General features: G+C 33.3%; 1 protein-coding gene across 6 annotated transcripts in view; it reads right to left on the bottom strand.

The window, feature by feature from the left end:
• Positions 1 to 3,650: 3,650 nt before the first annotated feature.
• The window catches only part of UCHL5 (ubiquitin C-terminal hydrolase L5), a 64,188-nt gene continuing 40,143 nt past the window's right edge, over positions 3,651 to 27,695 (bottom strand). For 3 of the 6 annotated variants that reach the window (XM_037825129.1, XM_037825133.1, XM_037825132.1), the window contains 8 exons: positions 26,098 to 26,223; positions 25,950 to 26,011; positions 25,746 to 25,876; positions 24,100 to 24,163; positions 18,282 to 18,384; positions 17,421 to 17,531; positions 14,840 to 14,938; positions 4,498 to 5,094 (listed from right to left, as the gene is read on the bottom strand). In XM_037825129.1, the coding sequence (XP_037681057.1) occupies positions 5,023 to 5,094; positions 14,840 to 14,938; positions 17,421 to 17,531; positions 18,282 to 18,384; positions 24,100 to 24,163; positions 25,746 to 25,876; positions 25,950 to 26,011; positions 26,098 to 26,223 (768 nt within the window). In that variant the 3' untranslated portion in view covers positions 4,498 to 5,022. Of the gene's footprint in view, positions 4,101 to 4,497; positions 5,095 to 14,839; positions 14,939 to 17,420; positions 17,532 to 18,281; positions 18,385 to 24,099; positions 24,164 to 25,745; positions 25,877 to 25,949; positions 26,012 to 26,097; positions 26,224 to 27,695 lie in introns of those variants that run through there. The other 3 variants (XR_005215149.1, XM_037825131.1, XM_037825130.1) reach the window with 3 other exon arrangements.

Genomic DNA, 27,695 nt, shown 5'->3' with positions numbered 1-27,695 from the left:
TGACTGGGTGATTTGCACTCAGCATCCCTTCCAACCTCCTGCCTTCCTATGCTGCAGACTGCAAAGCTCAAAGTTAATTTCCCAGATGCCCTTGCAGCAAAGTTCATGTAAAACTTGAAAGGCAAAAGTAAGGCTTTCTACCTGTTGCTTTAGCTTTTTTTAGGTGGCATACTTAGCCAGGGAGAAGTGAATTTTTCTGCATTCCATCCAGTGTATAGTCACTGGGTGTCAACAGGTAGTTGTAGCATTTCCTTATTCTGGGAACACAGCCACTGCAGCATGTGCTAACATCAATAATTCCAATGGTGGACTTCTTGACTATTACATAGGTAGCAGCTCCCCTGGCAAGCCTGTACTATATGCTTTGTTTGGCAGTCATTTCTGGAAGCCCAAACTTAAGCCCACTCCTCCAAACTTTCCAGTGACTTCTTAAGAAATTAGGTAGTTTCAAAATTCCCAATATGAATCCCAATTCCTTTTATAGCAACTAGAGTGGTTTCTATTTCCTGCAGGTAAGTCTATCACTGATACAAAAAGGGAAAATTGTTTATCAAGTTACAAAGTAATATACACTACATTACTCCACTTTGGAGTGGGGGGACAGCATGCAAGACTAACACAAAAACATATGTATGTATTCACATGAGGAGAAAAAATACCACTAAATATACTAAAATGCTAATGTGTTTATCCCTGGTGGTAGGACATTGGCTAATCTGAATTTTAACTTTGCTTTATCTGTTTTCTTTAAATTTTCTTTTTTAGGGGAAAACCCTAAATAGCCGCCTTTTTTTTTTTTTTTTTTTTTTTAGAAACAAAATCTGCCTACAGGGAAAAAAAGTCATTTCTGAATATATCTTGAAATGTTATAGGCAACTATTAGGACTAACCACAGGTATTAACCTACATGTAACACCTAATACACACAGTCCTCAGGAAGGGAGCAGCCCAAGTCTCCTTAGTCCATGATCCCAGAACAAATATTTGTCTGTTCTAGAGGCACCGTTGAGCTGACTGCTTTCTGTTGTAAAAAAAAAAAAAAAGGGCAGCTATCCTGGGAACTAAACATATGAGGTAAGACTAGCCAGTGCCTCAGGTGTTGGCATGCTTTCTTTGTTTATAATAGCAGTACATCCCTTAGAAATAGCTATTTTAAAAGACACAAACAGAATGGAAATACCTTCACCTACCCAAACATCAAATGAGATTTAGTAAAGAAAGAACAAAAGTGAAATGAGTGAAGTAGAAATTTTTTAATTTAAAAATTTTCTTATTTTCCTTAAAATTTCCACACAAAAAACTAACACTTTTTTTTCTTCTATTGCCTCCATTTCCTACCCTCTAGCTTCATGAATTAGTGTTAACTGGCAAGACATAAGACCCAGACAAGGACAAGTCATACTTCTTTATTCATTAACAGAAATAACCATGAAGTGTCACAGTGCATTTGCAATCATTAAAAAAGTAGAAAAAACAAACCATTCTTAAGCTATGGAAACTCTTATCAAGATTTATTAGAAATACTTACACTTATTAACACAGAAGTTTTATAAAGCTATTTTTTAAATGTCAAAACATACTTACTACTTATTGTCTTTTGATGACAAGCTTTTAATTTTGATTAACTCATTTTGAATATTTTTTATGGTTATTGCTTTCTGTAATCTAAGAAATTTTGGGCTACCCCCAAGTCACAAAGATACTCTCCTGTTTTCATCTAAAAAGTCTGATACTTCAGCTATTATATTTAGGTCTATGATCTGTCACGCATTCATCTTTGTGCATGGTATGAGGTAAGGGATTAATGTTCATTTTTTCCCATGTGGATATTCAGTTATTTTGGCTCCATTTGTCAAAAAGACTTTCCTTTCCCTATTGGATTGCTTTGCCACCTTTGCTGAAAATCAAGTGACCATATAAATGTGGACCTATTTTGGGGCTCTCTCTTCTATGACATTGACTTACTTGTCAGTCCTTATGCCAGTCCTGCACTGTTTTGATTACTGGATGCTACTTACTCTTAAGGATGATTATATACTTACTCCCTGGAATGTTTAACAAAATTTAAGCCCCTATAAAAGAGGGTATATAAGTTAAAATGAAATAAATGAATGGGATCAATATGAACTTAAAATAATCCTCAGGAAACCATTTTGAAAAATTGTATCATGGCTTTGAAAATACTCCATAAATACTACCATATCGAGAGCTACATATATGCATTTCCCAAAACAGTTGAAAAACAAATTCTTCTTTATTACCTTCACTTGAAATTATATAAACAGAGAAAAATATTTCATTAATTTTTCTACTCAATTTCCCACCAGGCTTTCCTGCATTAGTTCTAAGTCATTTAATAATACCACAATGTAATAATCTTTAAAACAACCCTTAAAAATTCATGTGCTGAAAGCAGAAGATGGGTACACATTCTCTCTAAATGTGTCTAAACTTTTACATAATAAAAGCTAAAAATCAACTTCAGAAATGTGCTTGGTAAAGAAAAAAGTGGATTATTTCCTTCATAAAAATAAGTTTTATAAAATTTCCTTGAAATTTTAAGTTGGAAAAGAAGATTAGGAGCAAGAACACAATATATTATAAAGTAAAAAAACAAAGCAACCCCCCAAAGCAGTAATGTCATTGTGGGCAAACTGTACATGGCTCTTGGAAACTGTTGGGCTGTGATAATTTTATTCAAATTGGCAAAGAAGGATGTGGTGGTTGAAGCTATGTACCCCACAAAAAACATGTTCTTAAATTTAATCCATTCCTGTGGGTGTGAACTCTTGTAAATAAGACCTTTTGATGAGGTTACTTCAGTTAAGGTGTGGCCCAGCTGAATCAGGATGGGTCTTAATCCTCTAACAGAAGGCCTTACAGGGAAGGTCACAGAAAGAGAGAAAGCCACAGGGAACAGCCAGAAGCTGGAGGTCAACAGAATCTGGAAGAGAAAAGAGAAGCCAGGAGAGACCATGCGCACTGCCATGTAACAGAAACACCAAGACCAAGGATCACCAGCATCCATCCCCAAAATGCCAAGCTTTCTAAGAGAAAGTATCACCTTGATGATGCCTTGATTTTGGACTTCTCCTAGTCTCAAAACCACGAGCCAATAAATTCCCAATGCTTAAGCTAACCCATTGCTTGGTATTTGTTTTGGCAGCCAGGAAACTAAAACAAAGGAATCCTCCCACCTCCCCCACTCCTTCTTTTAAAGTAGAGAGCCTGAATTGTTAAATCTCCAAGTAATTTTTTATAAACATACTGTTTGACAACTTGAAAAAATATTGCCAAACTGAGAGCATCACAAAAACCTTTAAGATTTAAAAATTGCCTTTAACCTGAAATTTTGCTTTGAAGCATAATACACTTTTCTGGAATAATTCTATAGTAAATAAATAACCTCAAACATTTGAAGAAAATTTGCTAAAATAAAATTGGGACATTTATTACCTTTTCTACTTGTAGCAATGAAAATCACTAGAAATTGTACTTTTGTCCTTTGCAATCAAACTGCATTAAAATCACTTTTTCAAATAATTGGTAAAGAAGATAAACAAAACTCCATTTTAAAATCTTCAAAACATTTAGATATCAAAGATAGAGTTATTAATTTTTTTCCATTAATGATGACAAGAAATAAGAGATTCAATTTAAACAAGATCTGACATTTATAAATTTTAAGTATTTAACTGGGCTAAAAGATCAAAAGATTAATTAGAACAATTCCAAGTACAGCATATCATTTGTGAATTTTCTAGGTTCATTACAGTAGTTATATATCCAGAGAGAACCAACAGTAATTCTCAGATACAATGTCAAATAATGGAATTGAGCAAGCAACTCTTAACATGACTTTTATTTAATACACACTACATGCACATGATGCAGGTAGGGAAAGTTTATGAATCCATGCATTAAAACAAGACAGACTGGTACTATTGCCAAACGTGCACTAGGCCAATTATGATGTTGCTCAAAGTTCTTTATACTTAATGGTTTGCATGAAAATAAGTGCAGAAGCAGAAATGTGTACACATCCCAAAGCATCTTCATTTGGTTTCCTGAGCTTTCTTTGCATTCTGTTTTTCTTTTGCCTAGAAATTAAAGATAGTGTGTTACAAAATCTTAAAAGTATGTTTCAGACCATATTAAAAGACAATGTGTCTAAGAGGGCATTTTCAAGTCTAAAGCCTTGAAATGCATTGTTTATAAGATTTCTAGAGAATTATATTTTACAGTTGAAGACTGCAGCAAACTACTCCTGAACAAAAATCACATGGTTATGCTTTGCCCTCAATAAGAAAGGAACAGGTTTGGCTTGTAGTTCTTTCTTTTTTTATTTTTTTCTTTATTAGAGAAGTTGTAGGTTTACAGAACAATCATGCATAAAACACAGGCTTTCCATATAACACCCTATTATTAACACCTTGCACTGGTATGGAACATTTGTTACAACTGATGATAACACATTTTTATAACAGTACTATCAACTATAGTCTATGGTTTAACTTAGGATTCACGGTTTGTGTAGATCCATGGATTTTTTAAAAATTTTTTATTGTTACCATATATAGAATCTAAATTTCCCTTTTAAATCACATTCAGATATATATTTCTTACGTGAAGTTAAAATACATTACTATAATTGTAATAATTTAAAAGTTTATAGTTGCTCATTCCATAAAGTCACATCTTCCAAAACAATACATTACAAGGTATTTGTTCATTTCTCATTCAAATAGGGTACAAGAAAAGTCCTATGTAGGTTCTACGTATTTGAATTATGGATAAATGATTTTAACATAACATACATAAAAGGATTAGGTATACAGTGACATCAATAAACCTTACTAAAACAACTTTAAAAATGTTCTCAAACATTATTTAATTTGTTCCTTCTAACAATTACATAGCTTCAATACAGTAATTATTTTTACTCTTTGCAGATAAAGAAGCTGAAGCTCACAGATGTTATCAAACTTGACCAAAGCCACACAGCTAGTGAATAGTAAAACCTCAACCAGAGGTCAAAAGACCACATGCTCCACAGCAGTGCTTCTCAACGTACACACCATAGTCCTGGGAATCCTGTTAAAAGGCAGACTGATTCAGTAAAATGCCTGAAACTCTGCATTTCTAACAAACTTCTAGGTGATGCCAATTCTGCTGATTCTGGCACCATACTTTGAGAAGTAAAACTTTAGAGTACTAGAATACAATGTTCTTTCTTTCCACCATGCCACTTGTTTCAGATAGGAACCAACAAACTGGACTCTTGCTCTTATACAATTAAAAAAAAAAGAGTCCTTAGATTAAAAAAATAGGATAATTAGAAAAACTGCAATCTTTTATATAATGCATTAGCTAGTATACTTATTATACAATAGCATGATAAAATTGAGGGCTATACCTTAGTTAATGTTTTAAGAGCAAATATGTTAAATGTGCCAAATAACAAAGTAATAAGATTAATTTCCTCCATGAATATTTTTAACAAGCATAATTTATAATTTGAAATGTACACCATTTCTCATACATTAATGCTAAACAAATAACTTTTCTGTTTTCAAATAATGAAATAAAATTCAATTTTAGATGTAATTTAAAATAAAATTATGAACTTCTTTCCTTACTGATCTTAGAATATACCTAACAGAATGTTTAGTAGAATTAACAAAAATGAATTTACAGGTTTATGATAAAAACTTGACAACAAAATATAACTAAATCAGCAAAAACACATAATGCAGTGTCCAAACATTTATTAATCTGTATAATTCAGATAAAATTAAGAAATACGTAAGTCAAAAACAATTACCACCATTAATTGAGCACTTATTGTATACTTTACAGACATGACCTCATTTAATCCTCAAGAATTGGAAGTAGGTATGATTCTCAATTTACAGAAGAGGACATAGAATCTCTAAGAAGTAATAACTTACCTGAAAGTACCAGCTTATAAGTAACATCTAAGCTTTAAACCCAAAGTCTATATACTCCTGCCTTTGTTAAAAAATCAAAAAATACTACTCTATTTCTAAATAGCATAGAAAAAATGTACCGTCAAAAAATACATTCCTTCTACATGGTGTTACTGGCTCAAAAAAGATAATTCTGGAATGGTAGATATTAATGTAGATATTGTGAATAACTTGATTATTCTTTATCTTATTTCTATTAAAGGATAGAAAAAGTAAGTTCTGAAGGTTAATTATTAACAATTGAATCATGTCTTAGTAAAATGTGGCCAAAATTGAATATTGTAAAATTGCTTTGGATCCCCCATAGCAACTGAATCTATGATTTTACATTATGGTAGGCTATTCTTGTTAAAAACTTGAGATAGAGAATATTTCAAAATTACATATAAAGGCTGAGATCAAAATTTTCAATGAATTATAAGTATGCCTCAATAAATAAGTTTAACAAATAGAATCTTAATCCAGCTTGCTTTTATTTTTATATTGTGAGGAACAGTTTTGGTATATGGTACATGAAGTTTTATAATTATATATATTTAGGTTACTTCTTTAGCAGTTTTTATATAATGTAATATTTAATAAACTCACCAGATAAGGGTAAAGCCTCACATAACAAAAACACTTAGAAGGTGAGAGATCTATTTTGACTTAAACCTAATTCATTATAGCTGTATGCCCTTGGGAGATGAGAATCAACGTCTTCACCCTTTGTTTATTATTCTGTAAAATGAAAAGAATTCTATGACTCAAACACTTCCATGTCATCACAGGCTATAGGCCAACGGCTTCAATTGCTCAGAAATGACCAGGCCTGACATTTAGCACCACTGCCTAAAGCAGTCGTATCTTTCCTGTTTGGTTCCTTCCACCCCTTTCACACTTTGTTCCCTTAGCCTACTACTCAATCTTAAATAAATAAATAAAAGATTCTAATTTAAAACGCTTTTATCTATTCTGGTAATTTTCAGCCTGCCCTATTTTGTAACCACATTAGCATTTATCACACAAAATAGCTTTCAGTATAATGACTTCTTTTCTTACAAGAGAAGATCAACAAAAACATATTTTATTAAAGAAGTTAATTTATTCATACAGATTGATCATTTAATTCCAACCACAAATTTAAATCTTAGAGATGTGAAATTTTTAAGTAGTTGTAAAACTATTTGGAGGCTACCCTGTGTTCCCTATGCCTTTATTGTGACATTTATCAAGATAATACTATTCAATACAATGCTATAATTGTTTATTCATATCCTCAGATACATCTTGAGTCACTTAAGAGAGAAGAATGTGCCTTAATTATATGAATATCCATATACCTTAACAAAGTGCCTGGAATAAAGTTTCCACTAGATAAATGTTTGATGAATAATTAAAATACTTCAAACATTTCAATCAACTGATTAGTCTGAATCTCCTTCAGAACCTAGGTGGGAAAGCAGATACTACATATATATAAAAAATAAATGTATCTCATTACTGCTTATGCAATATTATTAGTTAGAGAACAGTTTAGTGAAATAGACAAAATCGAGAAGGTCAATAAATGCTACCCTCAATAAAACAAATGTAAAGAGAAAAGAGTGAGTTGGTGTTCCACTACTACTGGGCATTCATATACTGCCACCTTGTGTCCAAAATAATGTGAACTAAGGAATTACAGTTCTAAAGCAAATGCTAGAAAGCTGTTGTTTTCTAAGCTCGCACAAAAATCCAGGGATATATTGTCATTTAATCAAACAAGAGATCAAGCAAAGAAGAAGAATAAGGCACCAGAAACCATCAATGAGGAGGACCTGTCCTGGGACATTCCAGACAAAGACTTTTTTTTTTTTTTTTTTTTAATTAAATTCAGTTTTATTGAAATACATTCACACACCATACAATCATCCATGATATACAATCCACTGTCCACAGTATGATAACATAGTTATGCATTCATCACCACAATCTATCTCTGAAATTTCCTTACATCAGAAAGAACCACCCAACAAGAATAAAAAATAAAGTGAAAAAGAAACACCCCAAATCATCCCCCCATCCCACCCCATTTGTCCTTTAGTTTTTATCCCCATTCCTTCACTCATCCATACACTAGATAAAGGGGGTGTGATCCACAAGGTCTTCACAATCACACTGTCACCCCTTGTAATCTACATTATTATATAATTGCCGGAAAAAGACTTTTAAAAAATGGTCCTAAATATGCTCAAAGTTCAAGGAAAACAGAGACAAAAACTAAAGGAAATCAGGAAAATGACAGATAAACACAAATGGGATACAGACATAGAGAAGGAAATTATAAAAAGGATTCCAAACATGCTCGAAGACCACAGTTAACAGAATAAAATTCCCCTTGAGGGGTTCAGTCACAGATTGGAGCTGGCAGAGAAGAAAGAATTTAAGAACTTGTAGACAAGACATTCAGTACGAAGAGCAAAAGAATAAAGAATGAAGAAAGTGAACAGAGAGCCTGAGGAAGCTGTGGGACACCATCAAGTGTACCAATATACTCATGTGGAAGTCCTGGAGGGAGAAGAAAGAGAGAAACGGGTAGTGGTAGGAGACATACGTGAAGAAATAATTGCTGAAAACTTCCCAAATGAATATATCATCCATGAATATACACATTCAAGACCCTCAACGAAGCTCCAAACAGTATAAGGACAAATAGACCCAGATTACACCACGTTATAATCCAACTGTTGAATGCCAAAGATAGAGCATTCTGGAAGTTGCAAGAGAGAAGTACAAGGGAGCCTCACTAAGATTGAGTTGTCAGTTTCACTGGAAATCATGGAGGCAAGAAGGCAGTGGGATGACATATTTAAAGTGCTCAAAGCAAAAAACTGCCAACCAAGAATTCTATATCTGCAAAACTAACTTTCAAAAACTGAGGGAAAGATTAAGACATGCCCAGATAAACAAAAAGCTGAAGGGAGTTTTTTCTCCACCAGACTGGCCCTACAAGAGATGCTAAAGAGTATCTGGTAGGTTGAAAGGAAGGGACAATAATAGATCAAAGCCACATGAAGAAAAAAAGATCTCCAGTTAGGGTAATGAACATGGGTAAATATAAATACCAATACCACTATATTTTTAGTTTGTGTAACTCCACTTTTTATTCCCTATATGATGTAAAGGCAAATGTATAAATGAAATATCATTAGTTTTGGATTCAAGTATAAACATGTAATTTGTTACAAGAACTACACAAAGGTGAGGGGGCTGGAGGTATAGGAACATAGTTTGTGTATAGTATTGAGGTTAAGTTGTTGTCAAGCAAATGAGATTGTTACAGATTTAGAAAGTTAAATTAAACCCTATGGTACCTAAAAATAAAATATCAGAAAATATGTAGCTCATAAGAAAAAAAATTAGAAAAAGGTTGCTGGTGGGGGGAAGGAACAGGGAGTTAATGCATAATGGACATAGGGTTTCTATCTGGGGAGATGGGATAGTATTGGAAGGTGGTGAGGGTACTGCATATTGTGAATATGATTAATCTCACTGAATGGTATGCTTAGAGAGGTTAAAATGGGAAAGTTCATGTTGTATATATGTTCCCACAATTAAAAAAAAAAAAAGAGCAACTAATTATCCATTTAATTATGGATAATTAAATGGAGCACCGGATCCTGGATGGGATATAGCAAAGGAGGAGAAAAGGCTCAAAGGGACATTGTTGGAGCATACAAAAAACAAACAAACAAACAAAAAACCCAAAAAACTGGAATATAGACTGTAAACTTTATACCAATGTTAACTTTCTTGAACTTGATAACTGCACTTCTGGTGGTTACATAAGTGAATGGCAGTATTAAGTATTCAAGGAGCATTATGTATACAGCGTACACTCGAATGTTCAGAAGATTGATAGACTGATAAGGCAAATTGGCAAAATATTAAAATTGGTGGCTCTGGATATCTGGGAGGGTAGGGGTACATTAAGAGTTCTACATGTAGTTTGTATTATTTTTCTAACTCTCCTGTAAGTTTGAAAGTAGTTTTCAAAATAAAAAGTTAAACTCAAGCAAGAGTGGTCCTTTCTTAATTTGCACAAAAAATTATACTCAAACACAAGTTTTAAGCAAAATTTGTGCATTTAAAATTTCTCTCTAGTATAAATTTGTCTGGTCTCTAATATATATTTACCTATAAAAATCTGATTGTAACATATGACATGATTTAGCATAGCATTCTATATTGTTATTTGATCTTTGATATTTTTTAATAGAGAAATATTTTTATAGTGCTCCATAAAAATAACAAATTTTCTAGGTATTCTGCTAACTGAGCAATTTGAGGACCAAAGGACATTAATTGTAATCTAAACTTTAAAAATTCAGTTTCTCAAGAGACAAGATGGCAGCATAGAAGGGAAGTGGAAGTTAGTAGTCCCCCCAGAGCAATGATAAACAACCAGGAACAACCAGCAAAAGATCTGGAATAACTGCCGGGAGATGACTGTGACTGTCCACATATTGTGCAACAATCTGGATTGGGAGAAAGAAATGTTCCAAGAAAGAAGCATAAATCTGTAAGTAAAAACGCGGACCCGAGCCAGGGCCCCTCCTCATGGCAGCCTGAAGTGCAAAGCCTCACTGTGATAGAGAGCAGCACTCTCTGAATAAGCGAATATACCTCAAGCCCAGATCCAACTGGGGTTTTAATGTTAACTGCTTATACAAAACTACGAATCCCCAACAAGCAGACAGAGGCTTTGGTGACGACTGACCTGGAGAGCCAAGGGATGTATCTGTCTAGGATGGGGAGCCCAAAGGATCGGGTGCTGTCTTTGGCTGACGGGTGAATCTGGGGGCCGTAGACTGACCCTGAAAGGGGACTTTCTGTCTCTTTCTCTCTCTCTCAACCTGGGCGTCTCAGTAGAGAAAGCCTCTGTCATTTTCAACTCCCAGTGCTCTGCAGTAGAGAAAGCCTCAGCCACTTTAAACTCCAACCCAGATAAAGCTGGAGATAGCAGAGTCACAGAAACAAATAATCCATTTATATGCAAATGACCTCTCTCTAGGGGGTGTATCTTCCCTGAGAGGAAGAAAGTGGTGCCAGGCTCTGCTGCCTGCCTTCCATTCAGGGCCAGACCCCAGAGTCTGGGGGAAAACAGCCACGGGCTACACCTCCTTACACCAGTCTGGAGTGACAGGCTGACGGGTACCACCTGCTGGGCAGAAAAGCACAGGGTGTGTCAATCCTTTAAGACACACCATCAGGGAAACCAGATACTGAATATTTCTTCCTTCTGGGACCTGAGCCTGTTCTGGTCTGGGAAAACCTGACTGGGGTAATCAAGGACACCAGATGCCTAGACATCAGAAAACTACAACCTACATTAAGAAAAACAAAGTTATGACCCAGTCAAAGAAATAAACTTACACTTCAAATGAGATATAGGAATTTAAACAACTAATGCTAAATCAACTCAAAAAGTTTAGGGAAGTATGGCAAAAAAAGATAAAGGCTATAAAGAAAACACTGGGTGTACATAAGGCAGAAATTGAAAGTTCAAAAAAAGAACTGACAGAATCTATGGAAATGAAAGGCACAACACAAGAAATGAAAGACACAATGGAAACATACAATAGCAGATCTCAAGAGGCAGAAGGAAACACTCAGGAACTGGAGAACAAGATACCTGAAAGCCCACAAACAAAAGAACAGATAGAGAAAAGAATGGAAAAATATGAGCTATGTCTCTGGGAACTTAAGGACAAAATGAAATGCAAGAATGTATGTGTCATGGGTGTCCCAGAAGGAGAAGAGAAGGGAAAAGGGGCAGAAGCAATAATAGAGGAAATAATCAATGAAAATTTCCCATCTCTAATGAAAGACATAAAATTACAGATCCAAGAAATACAGCATACCCCAAACAGAATAGATCTGATAGGCCTATGCCAAGACACTTAATTATCAGATTATCAAATGTCAAAGACAAAGAGAGAATCCTGAAAGCAGCAAGAGAAAAGCAATCTATCACATACCAAGGAAGCTAGATAAGACCATGTGCATATTTCTCAGCAGAAACCATGGTGGCAAGAAGAAAGTGGAGTGATATATTTAAGATACTGAAAGAGAAAAACCATCAACCAAGAATCCTGTATCTGGCAAAACTGTCTTTCAAATATGAGGGACAGTTTAAAATATTCTCTGACTGACAGAAAATGACAGAGTTTATGAACAAGATACCTGCTCTATAGGAAATACTAAAGGGGAGCACTGCAGGCAGATAGGAAAAAACAGGAATGAAGAGGTTTGGAACACAATTTTGGGTGATGGTAGCACAGCAATGTAAATAAACTTAAAAAAGATAACTATGAATATGGTTGAGAGAGGAAGGTTAGGAGCATGTAGGACACCAGAAGAAAAGAGGAAAGATAGACTGGGACTCTATAACTCAGTGAAACCTAGAGTGTTCAACAATTGTGATAAAATATACAAATATGTTTTTACATGAGGGAAAACAAATGAATGTCAACCCTGCAAGGTGTGAAAAATAGGAAGGTATTGGGGGAAAAATATAATCAATGCAAACTAGAGATTATAATTAACAGAAACATTGTATTATGCTTCCTTTCATGTAACAAAGGCAATACACCAAGGCTAAATGCATATAAGAGGGTGGCATAAGGGAGGGGTATGGGACTCTCGGCACTGGTGGTGTTGTCTCTTTATTCTACTTTAGTTTAAGGTTATCTTTCCTTTTGCCGCTTCCTAGCTGTCATGTCTTTTTTCCTCTTTCTTTTTCTTTTGCCTCTCTACCTTCTCTGACTCTTTCTCCTGCTTTGTGGAAGAAATGGAGGTGTCCTTATATAGATAGTGGTGAGGGTGGTGAACACATAAATATGTGACTATACAGGGAACCATCATTGTCTGCTTAGGACGGAATGTATGGGGTGTGAACAAAACCATCTTAAAAAAAAAAAGGGATTGATGAAGAAACCTTGAGGGCAATATACTGAGTGAAATAAGCCAGATACATAAGGACAAATATTGCAGGGTCTCACTGATAGGAACTAATTATAATATGTAAACTCATAGACATGAAACATAAGATACCAGGATATAGAAAGACGCTAAAAGAATGGGGAGCAGTTGCTTATTATGAACAGAATGTTCAACTAGGTTGAACTTGAATGTTTAGAAATGAATAGAGGTGATGGTAGCATATCATGAGAATAACAGTGCTGAATGGTGCGTGAATGTGGTGGAAAGGGGAAGCTCAGAGTCATGTATGTCACCAGAAGGAAAGTCAGAGGTTAAAAGATGGAAATGTATAAAACAGTGAACCTTTTGTGGTGGGCAATGTCCATGATTAACTGTACAAACATTGGAAATCTCTTTCATGAACCAGAACAAATGTATGACACTACAACTAGAAGATAATAATAGAAGGGCATTTGGGAAAAAAAATATGCCTACTGCAAACTACATACTACAGTTAGAAGTATTTCAATGTTTTTTCATAAACAGTAACAAATGTACTATACCAATGCTATGAGTCAACAATGGAGGGGGGGTGGTTAGGGGTATGGGAAGATTGAAGTCTCTGGTTTTTTTTTGTCTTTATTTCTTTTCTGGAATAAAGAAAATGTTCTAAAAATTGAAAAAGAAAAAAAAATCAAATGTGATGGATGCACAGCTGCATGATGGTACTGGGGGCAACTGATTGTACACTTTGAATCTTTGGATAATTGTATGGTATACGAACAATCACAATTTTTAAAAATGTGATAACAAAAAACAATTAGTTTCCCATCTTTGACTTTCCATAAATTTAATATTCTGAGATACACGATTAGAAAAACCTATGTGGAAAAGAGAAGACTTAGCAGTCTTCTACAATAATCTTGGCACCATGCTAAAAGTCAGGGCACATTTGTTTCAGGATCTGGGAAATAAGGTATACACAACAACCTTATTAATTCACATTTCATATTACTTAGAATTTATAATAATATGAAACAGCTGGGTTGAAGTATACCTTTACTTAGTAAACTTTAAAATTAAAAAGAAAAATATATATACCCTGTGTTCTGACCTTTTGTTAAAGTAATGGCCCAAAATTTAATTTGCCTAGTAGTACCTTCTCAATTTAAGTCTCAGTGTGGTATAGAGACCAGCTTTATTAGAATCACTTGGGGGACTTTATTAACAGAATCTCTGGGGGAGAGGCCAGGTTACGCATTTTAAAGAGTATCCAGGGATGATCATTTTATGAAACACTGATTCACAGTATAACCTTGAAAACAATTTTACTGCTTTTCATTTATTCAACCAATATTTTATTAAATGTTCTCTATTTGAGAAAAAAAAATCATAGAAATTAGAATTTTTCACTAACCTATGCTAGTTTTCCATTAGAGGAAAGGCTATTAGACCAGGAATAAGAAAACCCATGTTTTTAATACAGGCTACTTTTATTTTTCTCCCCTCAATTTCCATCCTAATTCTGAATTCTATTATTTCAATTCAAATTTTTGCTGCATTAAAATTGAAAACAAGTCTATTATTTCAATTATTAACATCAAAACTCTGTTTTCAGCTTAAAGAGAGTATTGTGTTTTAAATGATATTTTAATACAATACCACCTGAAGTCTTTACCTTAAGGATTTTGGAAGGCTAAATAATGCAGCAACACAATCCTTTATTATTATTTTACAATATTTAAGTGGAACTAATTCTCATCTAGAATATAAAACTATAAGCAAAAGCAAAAAAATGAAAAATGAAAAAGATTAAAAAATTTTACTTTTACTCATGGCAAAAAATATTTCATATTTTTGCAGAATCTGAATATAATGTAAGTCTTCACCAATAAAATACTTACCTTTTCTACTAGTGGTATTAACTGCTGGTGTTCTGCTAAAGTTTTTAACAATTCCATAATGAAAGGCAGATAATTATGCTTCCTTCTGATATTTTCAATCTGAAAATAAAAGAAACAACAAACCATGCTACCTTTAAATGTTTTGCTAATGTTTTTGATATTTATACTTTCTGTATCCAAAAGAAAATAGAAATGAGATAGAATCTTCCATTTTCATAAGAAAAGCATTAGAAATAATGGTATTCAATTCCCAATTAAGAATAAACACTAACACACTAAATCATATGGAGAGAGTTTCTTGGGATTGGCTTCCTAGCCTCAGTTTAGTAAACAATGGAGGCTTTTAAAAGTCAAAACTAAGATTACTTATGAAAACTTAACTTATGAAAGCAAACTTGAGGCCTATATTATAAATTAACACTTTTTGTACCTTTGCAAATATCAGGCCACATCTAAAGAGACCAGGTTTATTTTGTGATGAGAAATAATCTTTCTTTGAGATTATTTTTGATCAAAAGGTGGGGAAACTGTAGGGAAAAAAAATTGTGCTGCAATGGAAAACTATGCATTGCACAGAGAACACACTTTCGAGGTAAGTGATTCTAGCCTTTTGCTGCTGTTGACCTATTTTGCAACACTAAAGTTATACACAAGGGATAGCAATGTAAAATAATTTTTGTCTGAAGACATGAAGAATATTGCTAAATAATTCATGTCTATAAATATGCAAACATATTCTGTCTGGGGGAGACTGATTTGACTTCTCTTTCCCCCATTGGGGGAAGAAAAGACAATTTCTATCTATTGGTAAATTCATTTCAAAATTCCTTTGCTGCATATAAATTCGTGCTTCTTTGACTTGTTTGAACTGGTTGTGACATCTTACCAGCTTCCATCAGTTAATGAATTAAATAAAATCTTAACACATGTTCATTTTATATTGGTATGAGTGTCATTTTACCTTTTCTTGAATAAGTATCCCCAAACAGCGTAACAAGCAAACATTCTGATAATTTAATTTGTGTCTTATTTTATTCAGATATTTAAAAATTAGTTAATTATATACTAACCCTTCATAGGAGTATATAAATGTGGAGAGTTATTTTTTATATCCTGTGAAATGGAGCATAAACACTGAAGCTTTCATTCCTTACTTTCCTCTCTCCATGAACTTGACCCTTCCCTTTCATTCTGCCTGGAATGCTCTGGAGCTTTTGGGCATCTACCACTTCCACTTGAAGAAATACTACTAGTTCAAGATCCATTTCTTTTATTTAACAATCATTTACTGACCGTTAACTATGCTGCAAAGCACTACACTGACATTGTCATGAGCAACAAAGAGGAAAAGGAGTCCTTGCCTTCAAATGAGCTTCAAATGAATAACAATGCTTTTTTTTTTTACTACGACACACATGACAGACACCTAAGTACCTCATCTGAAGTCACACAAAATTCAAAGTTCCATCCATTCTTTTCACTCTGAAAAAAGCTCTTTAGATAGATTGCAAGTGAAGGAGAATGACAATATTAAAGATAACCTTGCTTTTATGTTTGACTCTGAATCATACAAATGTTTGACATAATTCAACAAAATTAAATCACAATTTAAAAATAGATCCTACAAAATTTGAAATCAAAACAAAACAAATGACCCAATGAGGCATCAAACTGTTGATATACACAGAGAGCAAATTTTTTCAAGTGAAGTTAAAGCCTAGTAATTTGATTGAACACCCAAAATGAGATATATTCCAAGGAAAAAAACAGGCTTAAGAAAAAACTTTTCAGTAATAATATTGCTATTAATACTAGTGGATATTGTTATTCTGAAGCCATAAGGATGTATATATGGATTTACATACACACACACTCACATATAGGAAAAAGCATTTAAATAAGTAACTAAGTTAATGCTATTAGGAACCAAGATTTTCATCTTAAGATACAAATACTTAACTTCTTCAATTGAAAAGTCCTGTAATTTCTAAATTTGAGTTGGAAATACTAATACGAGTTAACACTTATCTTTCTCTTCCAAAGCAAAACAAAAATGTGTTTCTTAGCTCTGAAAAAGGCTAGAAACAATGACCAAATTGATAGCACTGAGCACCCTGAGCACCTGGATAGTAATCTCTAAATGCCATTTCAAGGACTTCTTGAACAAATGGCTAATGCCAAGTCTAAGGCAGGAAATGTGCAAGATGAATCTGAAACATCTTGTCATACTAGAAAGCAAGGGAGCTATTTGGGGAGCAGTAGAGGAGGAGCGAGGGAGGAGGTCATGTCTAAAGGACTTACAGATAACTTGAAGAGGCTTGCAATGGCCAAAGATGAGATAATTTGAACATTAAATAGGATAAAAATCTGTTCATAATAATACTTTAAAAAAAAAACAACAACAACTAAAAAGAAGAAAACCTCACTAGTAACCTTTGTAGGGTGCCAACAACAAAGAAATCAACTCATTATTCTGAAAACTGGTTAAAGGATGGGTGGAAAGAAACACAGAACATATTTTCATGTCAAAATATAATTTTCTATATAAAAACTTTAAAGAAATCGATTTTTGAAAGCATACCTTATATCTTTTTAATTTTTGTACTTCTTCTTCAATAAGCATTTGATTTTTGGCAACCTCTGACTGAATAGCACTTAACATATTACCCTGGTCTGTATCCATGGGTTCCTCCTTAGGCAGAAGAAAAAGAAATAGCACACCCTAGTGATGGAGGCTTAATTTTGGAATAATTTTAAATAACAAACATTGTGATTATTTTCAAATTTCTACTCTTAATACAGGTGACAGACACCAACCTAATAAGTAAAACATAAAAGGATAAAAGCCTAAAAACAACCTATATCATCCATTGCATTGCTATAATATTCTGTTCACAAAAAAAATAAATTTGCTTAAATATACTCTTAAGAGACTGTGTTCAAAGGAGTGTAAAAAAGATCTATTTATTACCAATTCTTGTCTACAACCATATTTATTATATGAAGATAATAATAAAGACCCATAAAGATTGCATGTGAATCTAAATGTACCTAATTTTTTGATAAATTTATTCTAACTTGCTTAATTCTATAATGAAAAAACAGTAAATAGTTAAAATAGCTATTAATTGATAACATTTATGTAGCACTATGTGTCAGTCACTGTTTTAAGTGGTTTACATATTTTATATTTAACCCTCCCAGAAACCTTATAATCCATTATCCCCATTTTGCATGATGAAACTGAAACACAAAAATAATAACCAAATTTACACATTCACTAAGTGGCAAAGCCAGGAGTTGAATCCAGGCAGCCTTACTCCAGAGTTTATTCTCTTAACCACCACTCAGAACACATGATTATATTTGTATTTAAAAAAATAAAAATTTTCCCTGAGACTCATGAAGCTAGTACTTGGTACATAAAAACAGGGCCACAAACCTCTGCAAGTTGTCTTTGTAACTCTGCTATCTTCTGTTCATATATCATTTTTCTGTCAGATACAATGGCCATTAAGTTAAATCGAATTTCACCTTCACTGTACCTAAAAAAAAAGTTATTTTAAAGCTTTAACCTGTAACAAAGAATTGTAAGACTATTATGATTAAGATAACCTATTATGATATTCAGTGATCCACTGGGGTAAACAAAAATCTATCAATTAATGATAAAAACTGACATTTAAAAAAAGCTTTTCATATTTGAAAGATGGAGTACAACTACAGGAAAAAACAGTTAAATTTCATTAATCACAAATATTTTTAAATGTTCTAAAATAAAACAATATAATTTGAAAAAAATATTTCCATCAATTTCCCTGTTTACAAGAAATATAACTATCACTTACTTAAGATCTCAGAAAAAAACAATCAAACACAGACCCCACATTTGTTGGATTAATAATGCTGGCATCTTGATGGAAGTTAATTACATTTGTTACTGTAGAGTTTTTTCCAAGTCATTATGTAGTTTCTATTAATATTGCTTTGTTCTGCATGTGATTATATCCTGTTGTAAAATTTCTGAATGCTGTCTGATTTCACTATAATGATACCAATGAAATCAGCTCATAGTATAGGTTTATTTATAGTGGACTAACATTTTTAAAATTACTCAAAACAATATAAAAATGACACTTAATCATACTAAAAATATATAGAAAACAAGCCTATTTCTGCATTAGTTCACCTCCAGGAGTTTCCCATGGATAGTTCAATTCACTGGAAAGAATATGTCCCAATATAACTACAGTACTTTGAACTATGTAAAAATGTTTTTAAAACTCGACTTGTGGGACTTCTACTTCCCTATTCATTCTGGGCATTATATATACACACATACACAGACACCTCCAAAAGGTGGAGAGAAGGCTAACAAGCTAGGGACTTCAGGACTCAAGGAGTAACATAGTGATAAATTCCCTGGGTTGTCTTTTTGCCTCAAATATCCCAGACTTGGAGCTGAAGAAGCTAGAAACCAGAGATGCCAACAGACACAGACCAAAAAAAAGCTCCCACAAAAGCAGGCTCTCTCTAAAGGGTCGGGAAAGGGGTAGCCTCTCAAGACGAAACTTTCACATTATAACTGCTCTACTATAACCAATTGCAGAAAGAACTGTAGCCCCACTTCTACCAATGACAGCAAAAGCTGAGTAGGGAGTCTAGATTTACAACTTCACCCGGCTGTAACTAGGTACCTCAATCACGTGGCCAGGGTGGTGTCAGAGAAGGTTGAGTATGGATCCAGGACCCTGATCTCTGCCAGACAGTAATGACAAGCACCCCTTCCAAGTATCAGAGGAGATCAAGTGGGAAACCAAACAACACTGTCACTACCATCCAGAATTAACAAGGTCTCTCCCACTGTAGTGTTAGTGGAGGCCACATGGAGGGAAATGTTAAGGCTCCTACCCCTCCCCTCAACCAGAGTAGGGTGTCAGTAAAGGACTAGCAGGGAGCCAGAACTCCTACCTCTGCCCAGCAGTAGCAAGGAGCCCCTCCCCACCTCAGGTGTCAATGGAGGCCAAGTGGGGAACCTGGACTTCCCCTTCCAACTGGAAGCAATGAGATAGTGACCCCCACTTCCCCTTCCAGAGTGGTGTCCATGGAAAAGAGCTAAAACAAAAGTTTTAAATAAGATCCAGAGTCTCATAATACCCCAAATCTCCAGATTTCAATCAATAATCATTTGTCATATTAAAAACCATGGAAATCTTGACTTGAATGAAAAAGACACTTAATAGATGCCAACATTAAGATGACAGATCAAAATTATCTGAGAAAGATTTTAAAGCAGCCATCTTAAAAATGCTTCAAAAAGCAATTAAAAGAATGCTTGAAACAAATGAAAAAATAAAAAATCTTAGCAAAGAAACAGAAGATATAAAGAAGAACCAAATGGAAATTTTACAACTAAAATACACAATAGCCAAAATAAAAAACTCAGTGGATAGGATCAACAGCAGAATGGAAGGAACAGAGGAAAGAATCACTAACCTGGACAACAGAAACTACTCAATCTGAACACAGAAACTGAAAAAAGAGACTGAAAAATAAAATGAGCAGAGCCTCAGGGAAAGAGCTAACATTCATGTCACTGGAGTCCTGAAGGAGAGGATAAAGAGGGCAAGGTTGAAAAAGTACTTGATGAAATAATTGCTGAAAACCCCAAATTTAGCAAAAGACATAAACTTACAGATTCAAGAGGCTAAGTGAACCCCAAATAGTATAAATCCAAGAAGTCCACAACAAGATGCATCTTAGTCAAACTTCTGAAAGCTAAAGATAAAAATCTTGAAAGTAGTGAGAGAGAGGGAAACAAAAAATTGAAGGACAGTGATTTTCTCATCAGAAACTGCAAAGGTGAAATGGATTTCTCATCAGAAACAATGGAGGCCATTTTTCAAATGCTGAAAGAAAAGACTGCCAACCCATAATTCTATGCCCAGAGAAAATATCCTATCAAAGCATTCTCAGATGAAGGAAAACTAAGTATTTGTCACCAACCATCCTGTCCCAAAAGAATGACTGAAGAAAATTCTAAACAGAAGGAAACTCTAAATAGAAAATGATAAAAGAAGGTGCCTGAAAAATGAGGAAAGAACAAAGAACAAAGAAACAGTAACAATATGGGTAAATATAATACAGTTTCCTTCTCCTCTTGAATGTTCTAAATTAAGTTTGATAGTTGAAGCAAAAATTATAACATTATCTGATATGGTCCTAAATGTAGGTAAAGGAATTACTTAAGACAATTATATTATAGAGAGCATCAGTAAAAGTATGTAAAGGAAGGTAAGGTTTCTATATTTCACTCAAACTGATAAAATGTGAACATCAGAAGACTCCGATACTTTAAAGAAACCACTGTAAAAGCTAGACAAAGAGATATACTAAAGAACACTTCAGATAAATCAAAATGAAATTCTAAAAAATGTCAGGCAACCCACAGGAAAGCAGGAGAACGAAAACAGAGAAACAAAAATCAGAAAGAATGAAGAGAAAATATGGCAGACTTAAGCTATAACATATCAATAATTACATTAAATGATTAAATGTACATTTTATTTTTTATATAACTTTCATAATAATTTTGTGTATATTACATTATATATAAATGGTGTAAATACAGCAAATATAAGAGATCAGCAGAGTAGATTAAAAGCATGACCCAATATATGCCATTATGTAAGAAACTTACTCAAATATAATGCTACAGTTAAGTTTGAAAGTAAAAGGATGGAATAAGACTTATCATGCAAACATTAATCAAAAGAAAGGAGTGGCTATATTGATATCAGATAAGCTTCAGAGCAAAGAAAATTACCAGAGACAAAGAGGGACATTACATTAGGATAAAAGGGTCAATCTACCATAAGACACAGCCATCATAAATGTGTATGCATCAAACAACAGAGCCTCACACAAAAATGTGAAGGAAAAACTGATAAAACTGAAAGGAGAAATAGACTGGACCTTTTGGCAAATGACATGATTGTCTACGTAGAAAAAGACAAGGAATCCCCCCCCCCCCCCCAAAAAAAGAAAGAATAAAGAAAAGAAAAAAACACCTAAACTGGTGGATGAGTTCAGCAAGGTCAAAGGATGTAAGATAAAGATGAGAAAAAAAAATCTATTGTATTTCTACATACTAGCACCAGTCATGTGAAAATCAAAACTGGAAAAAGAATACCATTAGTAATTGCTCAAAACATATGAAGTGTTTGAGTGTAAATCTGACAAAACATGCACAGGACTTATATGCTGGAAACAACAAAATGCTAATAAAAGAAATCAAAGATCTAAGTAAATGGAGAAATAAACTGTGTTCATGGATTGAAGATTCAACATATTAAAGATGCTAATTGTCCCCAAATAGATATACAAAGATTTAACACAATTCCTATTAAAATCCAAGCATGATTTTTTGTAGATATAGACAAGAGTATAGAAAGGCAGAAGAACTAGATTAGTACAAACAATTTGGGGAAAAAAAAGAATAAAGTGGGAGGAATCAGTCTATTTGATTTCACGACTTATTATATAACTATGATAATCAAGCCTGTGGTAATACTGGTAGAAGGATAGGACACATAGATGAACAGAACAGAAAACCCAACAGAGACACAACAAATACGCCCAACTGATTTTTCACAGGGGTGTTGGAACAATGCAGTGGAGGAAGGGTAGCCTTTTCAATAAATGGTGTTGGAACAATTATGTGTTCATAGGGGAAAAAATGAACTTGGACCTAAATTTCACACCTATACAAAAATTAACTCAAAATAGATCAGGACTTATATGTAAAACATAAAAATTTAAACCTTTTAGGAAAAAAAAAGTAGAAAATCTTCTGGATGTAGAGCTAGGCAAAGCATTCTTAGTCTTCACCACCAAAACACAATTCATAGGGAGAAAGATTCATAATTTGGGCTTTCTTGGGATTAAGGCCTTCTGCACTGTAACGTACCATATTGGGAGGATGAGGGGACAGGCTACAGACTGGGAGAGAATAAATGCAGGCAACATGTCCAACAATCCAGTATCAAGAGTATATAAGGAATTTTAGGGTTTACCAGTCAAAAAACAATCCAGTTAGAAATCAGGCAAAAGACATGAAAAGATATTCAACATCATTAGTCATTAGGGAAATGCAAATTAAAACCACAATGAAATGTCACTACACATCTTTCAGAATGGCTAAAATAAAGGAGTGACAACACCAAATGTCAGCAAGGATGCAGAGAACCTAAATCACTCGTACATTGCTAGTGGCAATGTAATGGTGGAGCCACACTGGAAAATAGTTTGGCAATATGTTAATAAACTAAACATGCATCAACCATACAACACAGCAATGGCACTCATAGCTATTTATCCCAGAGAAATGAAAACTAATGTTAGCACAAAAATCTGTATACAACTGTTTTATAGCAGCTTTATTAATAATAGCGAAAAATTGGAGATGGATGAGATTGTGCTTCAACAGGTGAATGGTTAAATAAACTGTGGTACAGCTACATCATGGACTGCTACCCATCCACAAAAATGAATAAACTATTGATATACATAACAACCTGGATGAATCTCCAGAGAATTATGCTTAGGGAAAAAAGCCAATCTTAAATAGTTACATACTGTATGAATCTATTTATATGACATTCTTTAAATGACAAAAATTATGGAACTAGAGAAACGATTAGTGGTTATCAGGGATTAAGGATGAAAGGTATGGCAGCAGGAGGGAAGTGGTGCGGCTATAAATAAGGCAACATGAGGGACCCTTAAGGGGATGGAATTTTTCTTTATCTTGACTGTATCAATGTCAATATCCTGGTTCTGATAGTGTGCTATATCATTTTGCAAGATGTTATCATTACAGGAAACTGGGCAAAGGGTGCACAGGATTTCTCTGTATTACTTCTTACAACTGCAAATGAATATATAATTGTCTTCAAATAAACAGTTTAATTAAAAAAATACAAAAACTAAACTAAATTCTTCAAAATACTTGTACAAATATCTAACTGTACAAAATATCCAACCTAATGGCAAGTTTACTCCTCTAAAGACATCTTCTTTAAAGACAAATTTACTTTGTAAAATTTAGATATTTTGTAAAATAGGAATGCATTATCCCTAAACTAAACCAATCAAAATTAATGTTCAATAAGCATTGCTAAAATAACAATACAATAAAAGTTTTTTAAAAAATGTTAAAAACTATAATGTTATGCCAATGAGATTAGTTAGGCATTTACTTTTGTATCCTCTTTTCTATAACTGGCCTCACTGCGCTGATCCAGTCATCTTGATTACATACACCTAGAAAGAAATTTTAAAACATTTAAATCAAATAAAAGAAAAATTAGCATTAAAATTATTTCAAAAGTTTCAAAATATCTTATTACAAATATTTTAGCAAATTTGGAACAGAAAAAATATTTTAACATAATTGTGTTAAGCCTCAATTCTTATTTCTTGGGTAATGATGGGGGAAAACCATGATGATCATAATATGCACTGCCACATTATTCTGTCACTTGGTGTGGAATAAAAAATGTTTGAAAAAGTAATGAATTTGTAAGTTTTCTCATTAAAATTCACAAAAGTGTTGTGATAAAGCTAACTATCCTCACTTTATAGATGATGAAACAGGGCTGAGGAAATTCACCTCACATGTTAGAGGCAAAACAAGGATTCATTTCAGCCCTTACTATCTGATACTTCACATTCATAACTATAAAATAAAAAGCTGAAAACCATACATAGTACAAAACTAATTTATCCCAATTATTTTCATTCTCTTTCACAAGTTTTAGCATATCCACCAAATGTACAGCAAAACTGGATACTGTATTTTATATTTTACTTCCTTTATATTTAACAGTTCTAATGAAAAGAGAACAGCTGACCAGACAGAAGCAAATAGAGATCTGATCAACAACCCTTTGAGGGAACCAACTTCTACAGAATTGCAAATTTTCTTTAATAGACATAGAAAAATAAATATTTTTAATATAGAGGTAATGTAAGTAGCCTTTAAATAATAAACTATTGATTTTATATATGGGACATGTGCAAAAAGCATAAACAAAATGAAAACAATAATTTTTTTTAAATATAAAAATACAAAGTTTTATGAACAGCATATAACAATATTGGATTCAATTAATACAGGTTTTGTTGGACTTAAATCTAATTTTAAAAAAAAGAAAATATGAGGACAAAATAAGGAGTTAAAATTCTTCTGCGGGCCTATTATTTCAGAACCATTTCAGAAACACAGATTGCACCTTCAATCTTGATAACCATTCATCGTTTTTGCTCAAAGTAGATACAGGGTAGATCAGAAGAAATCTATCCTTTGGCACAAAGGACAGCACATTAATGTACTATCTAAATAGGAATTTTGAAGAAACTATTTTTGTAGGTAATTAGTTTGCTAAACACTGAATTAAAATGATTGTGAATGATATAATTCCAAACGAAAATATTTTAATAAGATGATATTTTGATATTTTACCAATAGATTAAAAATGACATGAATATCTTTAGTTCACTAAAAGAGAGTAGTTTTTAAAGTTAACTAAAAAAAATACAAAATATAAATTATGTAATCTATGGGTTAAAAAAATTATCTCAGAAAAAATTAAAAGTTCCAATAGTAAACATTCCCTTCACATGTTATTTAATTTCATAAAGTACCAGAGAGCTTAAAGCCTTTATGATATCATACTACTTTGTAGTCACTTTTCCCTTCAAAATTTAAGCAGCACTGTGACTAAAACCAAGGTGAATACCAAACCATTTTTTGTCGTCAAAAGGGAAACACCAGGACATTTTATAAATATTGGTTACATATTAAATAAATTATTTCATGACCAGCAAAGAGGAATACAATTACCTAAATCAATTGGTCCTTCTCTTAATCCATCTAATTCATATAGCCTGCCATTAACAGGAACATAACTGACAAAGTGAAATGCATCTTCTTCTTTTGCTGATGTCTTTGCATCAAATTCAAACATTTGCTGTCTACAGTAAAGAAAAACACAATGAGAAACAGAGAAGCAAAGAAAATAATTTATTTAATGTAAAGTCTCTTTACCTGGCAAAACTGTTGTGAACTTGTCTAATCACATCCGAATTGCTCAGTGCCAAACCTTTCATCTATAATAATTTTTAAAAGTAGATACATTAAAATAAGAACTATCACAAATAGGACATTTTAGGAATACGAAGAAGATTATACTCACAGCTGCATCAAAACTTTGTGAAAATTCTTTAAACTCTGATAATGTCTCTCCTAAATGGACATCTTGATGGGTACAGTTCAATAATACACTTACTATGGCTTGAGTAGCACAAGCATTATTAATTACCTATGAAGGCAAAAGCAATGACATTATCAGTTTGTTAGAAAATACGGAGCTTTTAAGTGGTGACAATGACCCCAAAAATATGAATTAGGATATGATTTTCAAATTTTATTTCCTACAGAATTGGAACAAACATATTGAAGATGCTTAATTATATTCTACTCTATTTCCAAGAATTAGCTGCAATTCTGGAGTTAAAGATTCTAATACATCAAATAAATTAAATGAAAATGAACTCATAACATCAGTGAAAATCTATCCAGTTAAAGTAACATGAGCAATCTTTCCTAATCTGAAGCACTGCTGTTTTAAGTCAATAGAACTTGTCTTGCCTCCTATCCACTTCCTCCTAACCACATTTCCACCTATCTAAATTCAATCCATATTTCAGTACCCAGCACAAGCTATAACTAACCTATGAAGCTTTTAGAAAAATTCTCCAACTCCTATTAGTTTCTATCCTCACCTGAATTCTTAAAATATATTGTCCACATTTCTTCCCACTCAATCACATAGCCTTTACAGTATGTATCTAGCTGTAAACAAATTACCTGAGCTTATGTTCTAGTCAGAATTGAGAAGGCATTTATATGGCACTTACTATGTGCCAGGTACCTTTGTAGGCACTTCACATGTACTAATTCTTTTAATCCTCTCACCAACCCTAGAAAGAATAATATTATTATCCTCATTTTACATTTGCAGAAGCTGAGGCATAAAAAGGTTAAGTAACTTGTCCAAGGACACATAGCTAAACAAGAGACAAATAGTCCGGTTCTAAAATCTGTTTACTTAGCCACCATGCTAGGCAAGCTGTGTACATATATGTGGCCTTCAAAAAGATCATAAACCATTATGGACAAGGGCTTTTTCCATCCTCCCCCTAATACCAACACAGTGTTAAGAGCAGAGAGCTGGAAAGAACCCCAGAGACAACCAGTGTGAATGCCAGCAAAGTTAATCGAAGAGTTGAACTAAGTCTGGTAAATGATTTTTAAAATACAGCTTAGTCTACTATTATATTTGTTACTACATTGTTATTAAATGCCATTTTCTCAATAGAATCTTTCCAATAATGTCAACTAGCTTATTTTATATTTTAGTAAATTATCTCTTTTATCATCTCTGATTTCAGAAGAAAATATCTGAATTATCTTCCCACTATAATTCTTATAACCCCCTACATTTTGTATTGTCAGATCCTTGAATATCTATCAGTTCTTTAAGTTTTTTTTTTTAATCATCATTTTATTGAGATATATTCACATACCACGCAGTCATACAAAACAAATTGTACTTTCAATTGTTTACAGTACCATTACATAGTTGTACATTCATCACCTAAATCAATCCCTGACACCTTCATTAGCACACACACAAAAATAACAAGAATAATAATTAGAGTGAAAAAGAGCAATTGAAGTAAAAAAGAACATTGGGTACCTTTGTCTGTTTGTTTCCTTCCCCTACTTTTC

Source organism: Choloepus didactylus, chromosome 2 (genome assembly GCF_015220235.1).
Source record: "Choloepus didactylus isolate mChoDid1 chromosome 2, mChoDid1.pri, whole genome shotgun sequence".
In the NCBI taxonomy this organism is placed as follows: domain Eukaryota; kingdom Metazoa; phylum Chordata; class Mammalia; order Pilosa; family Megalonychidae; genus Choloepus; species Choloepus didactylus.
This window is presented reverse-complemented; position numbering and strand designations above follow the sequence as displayed.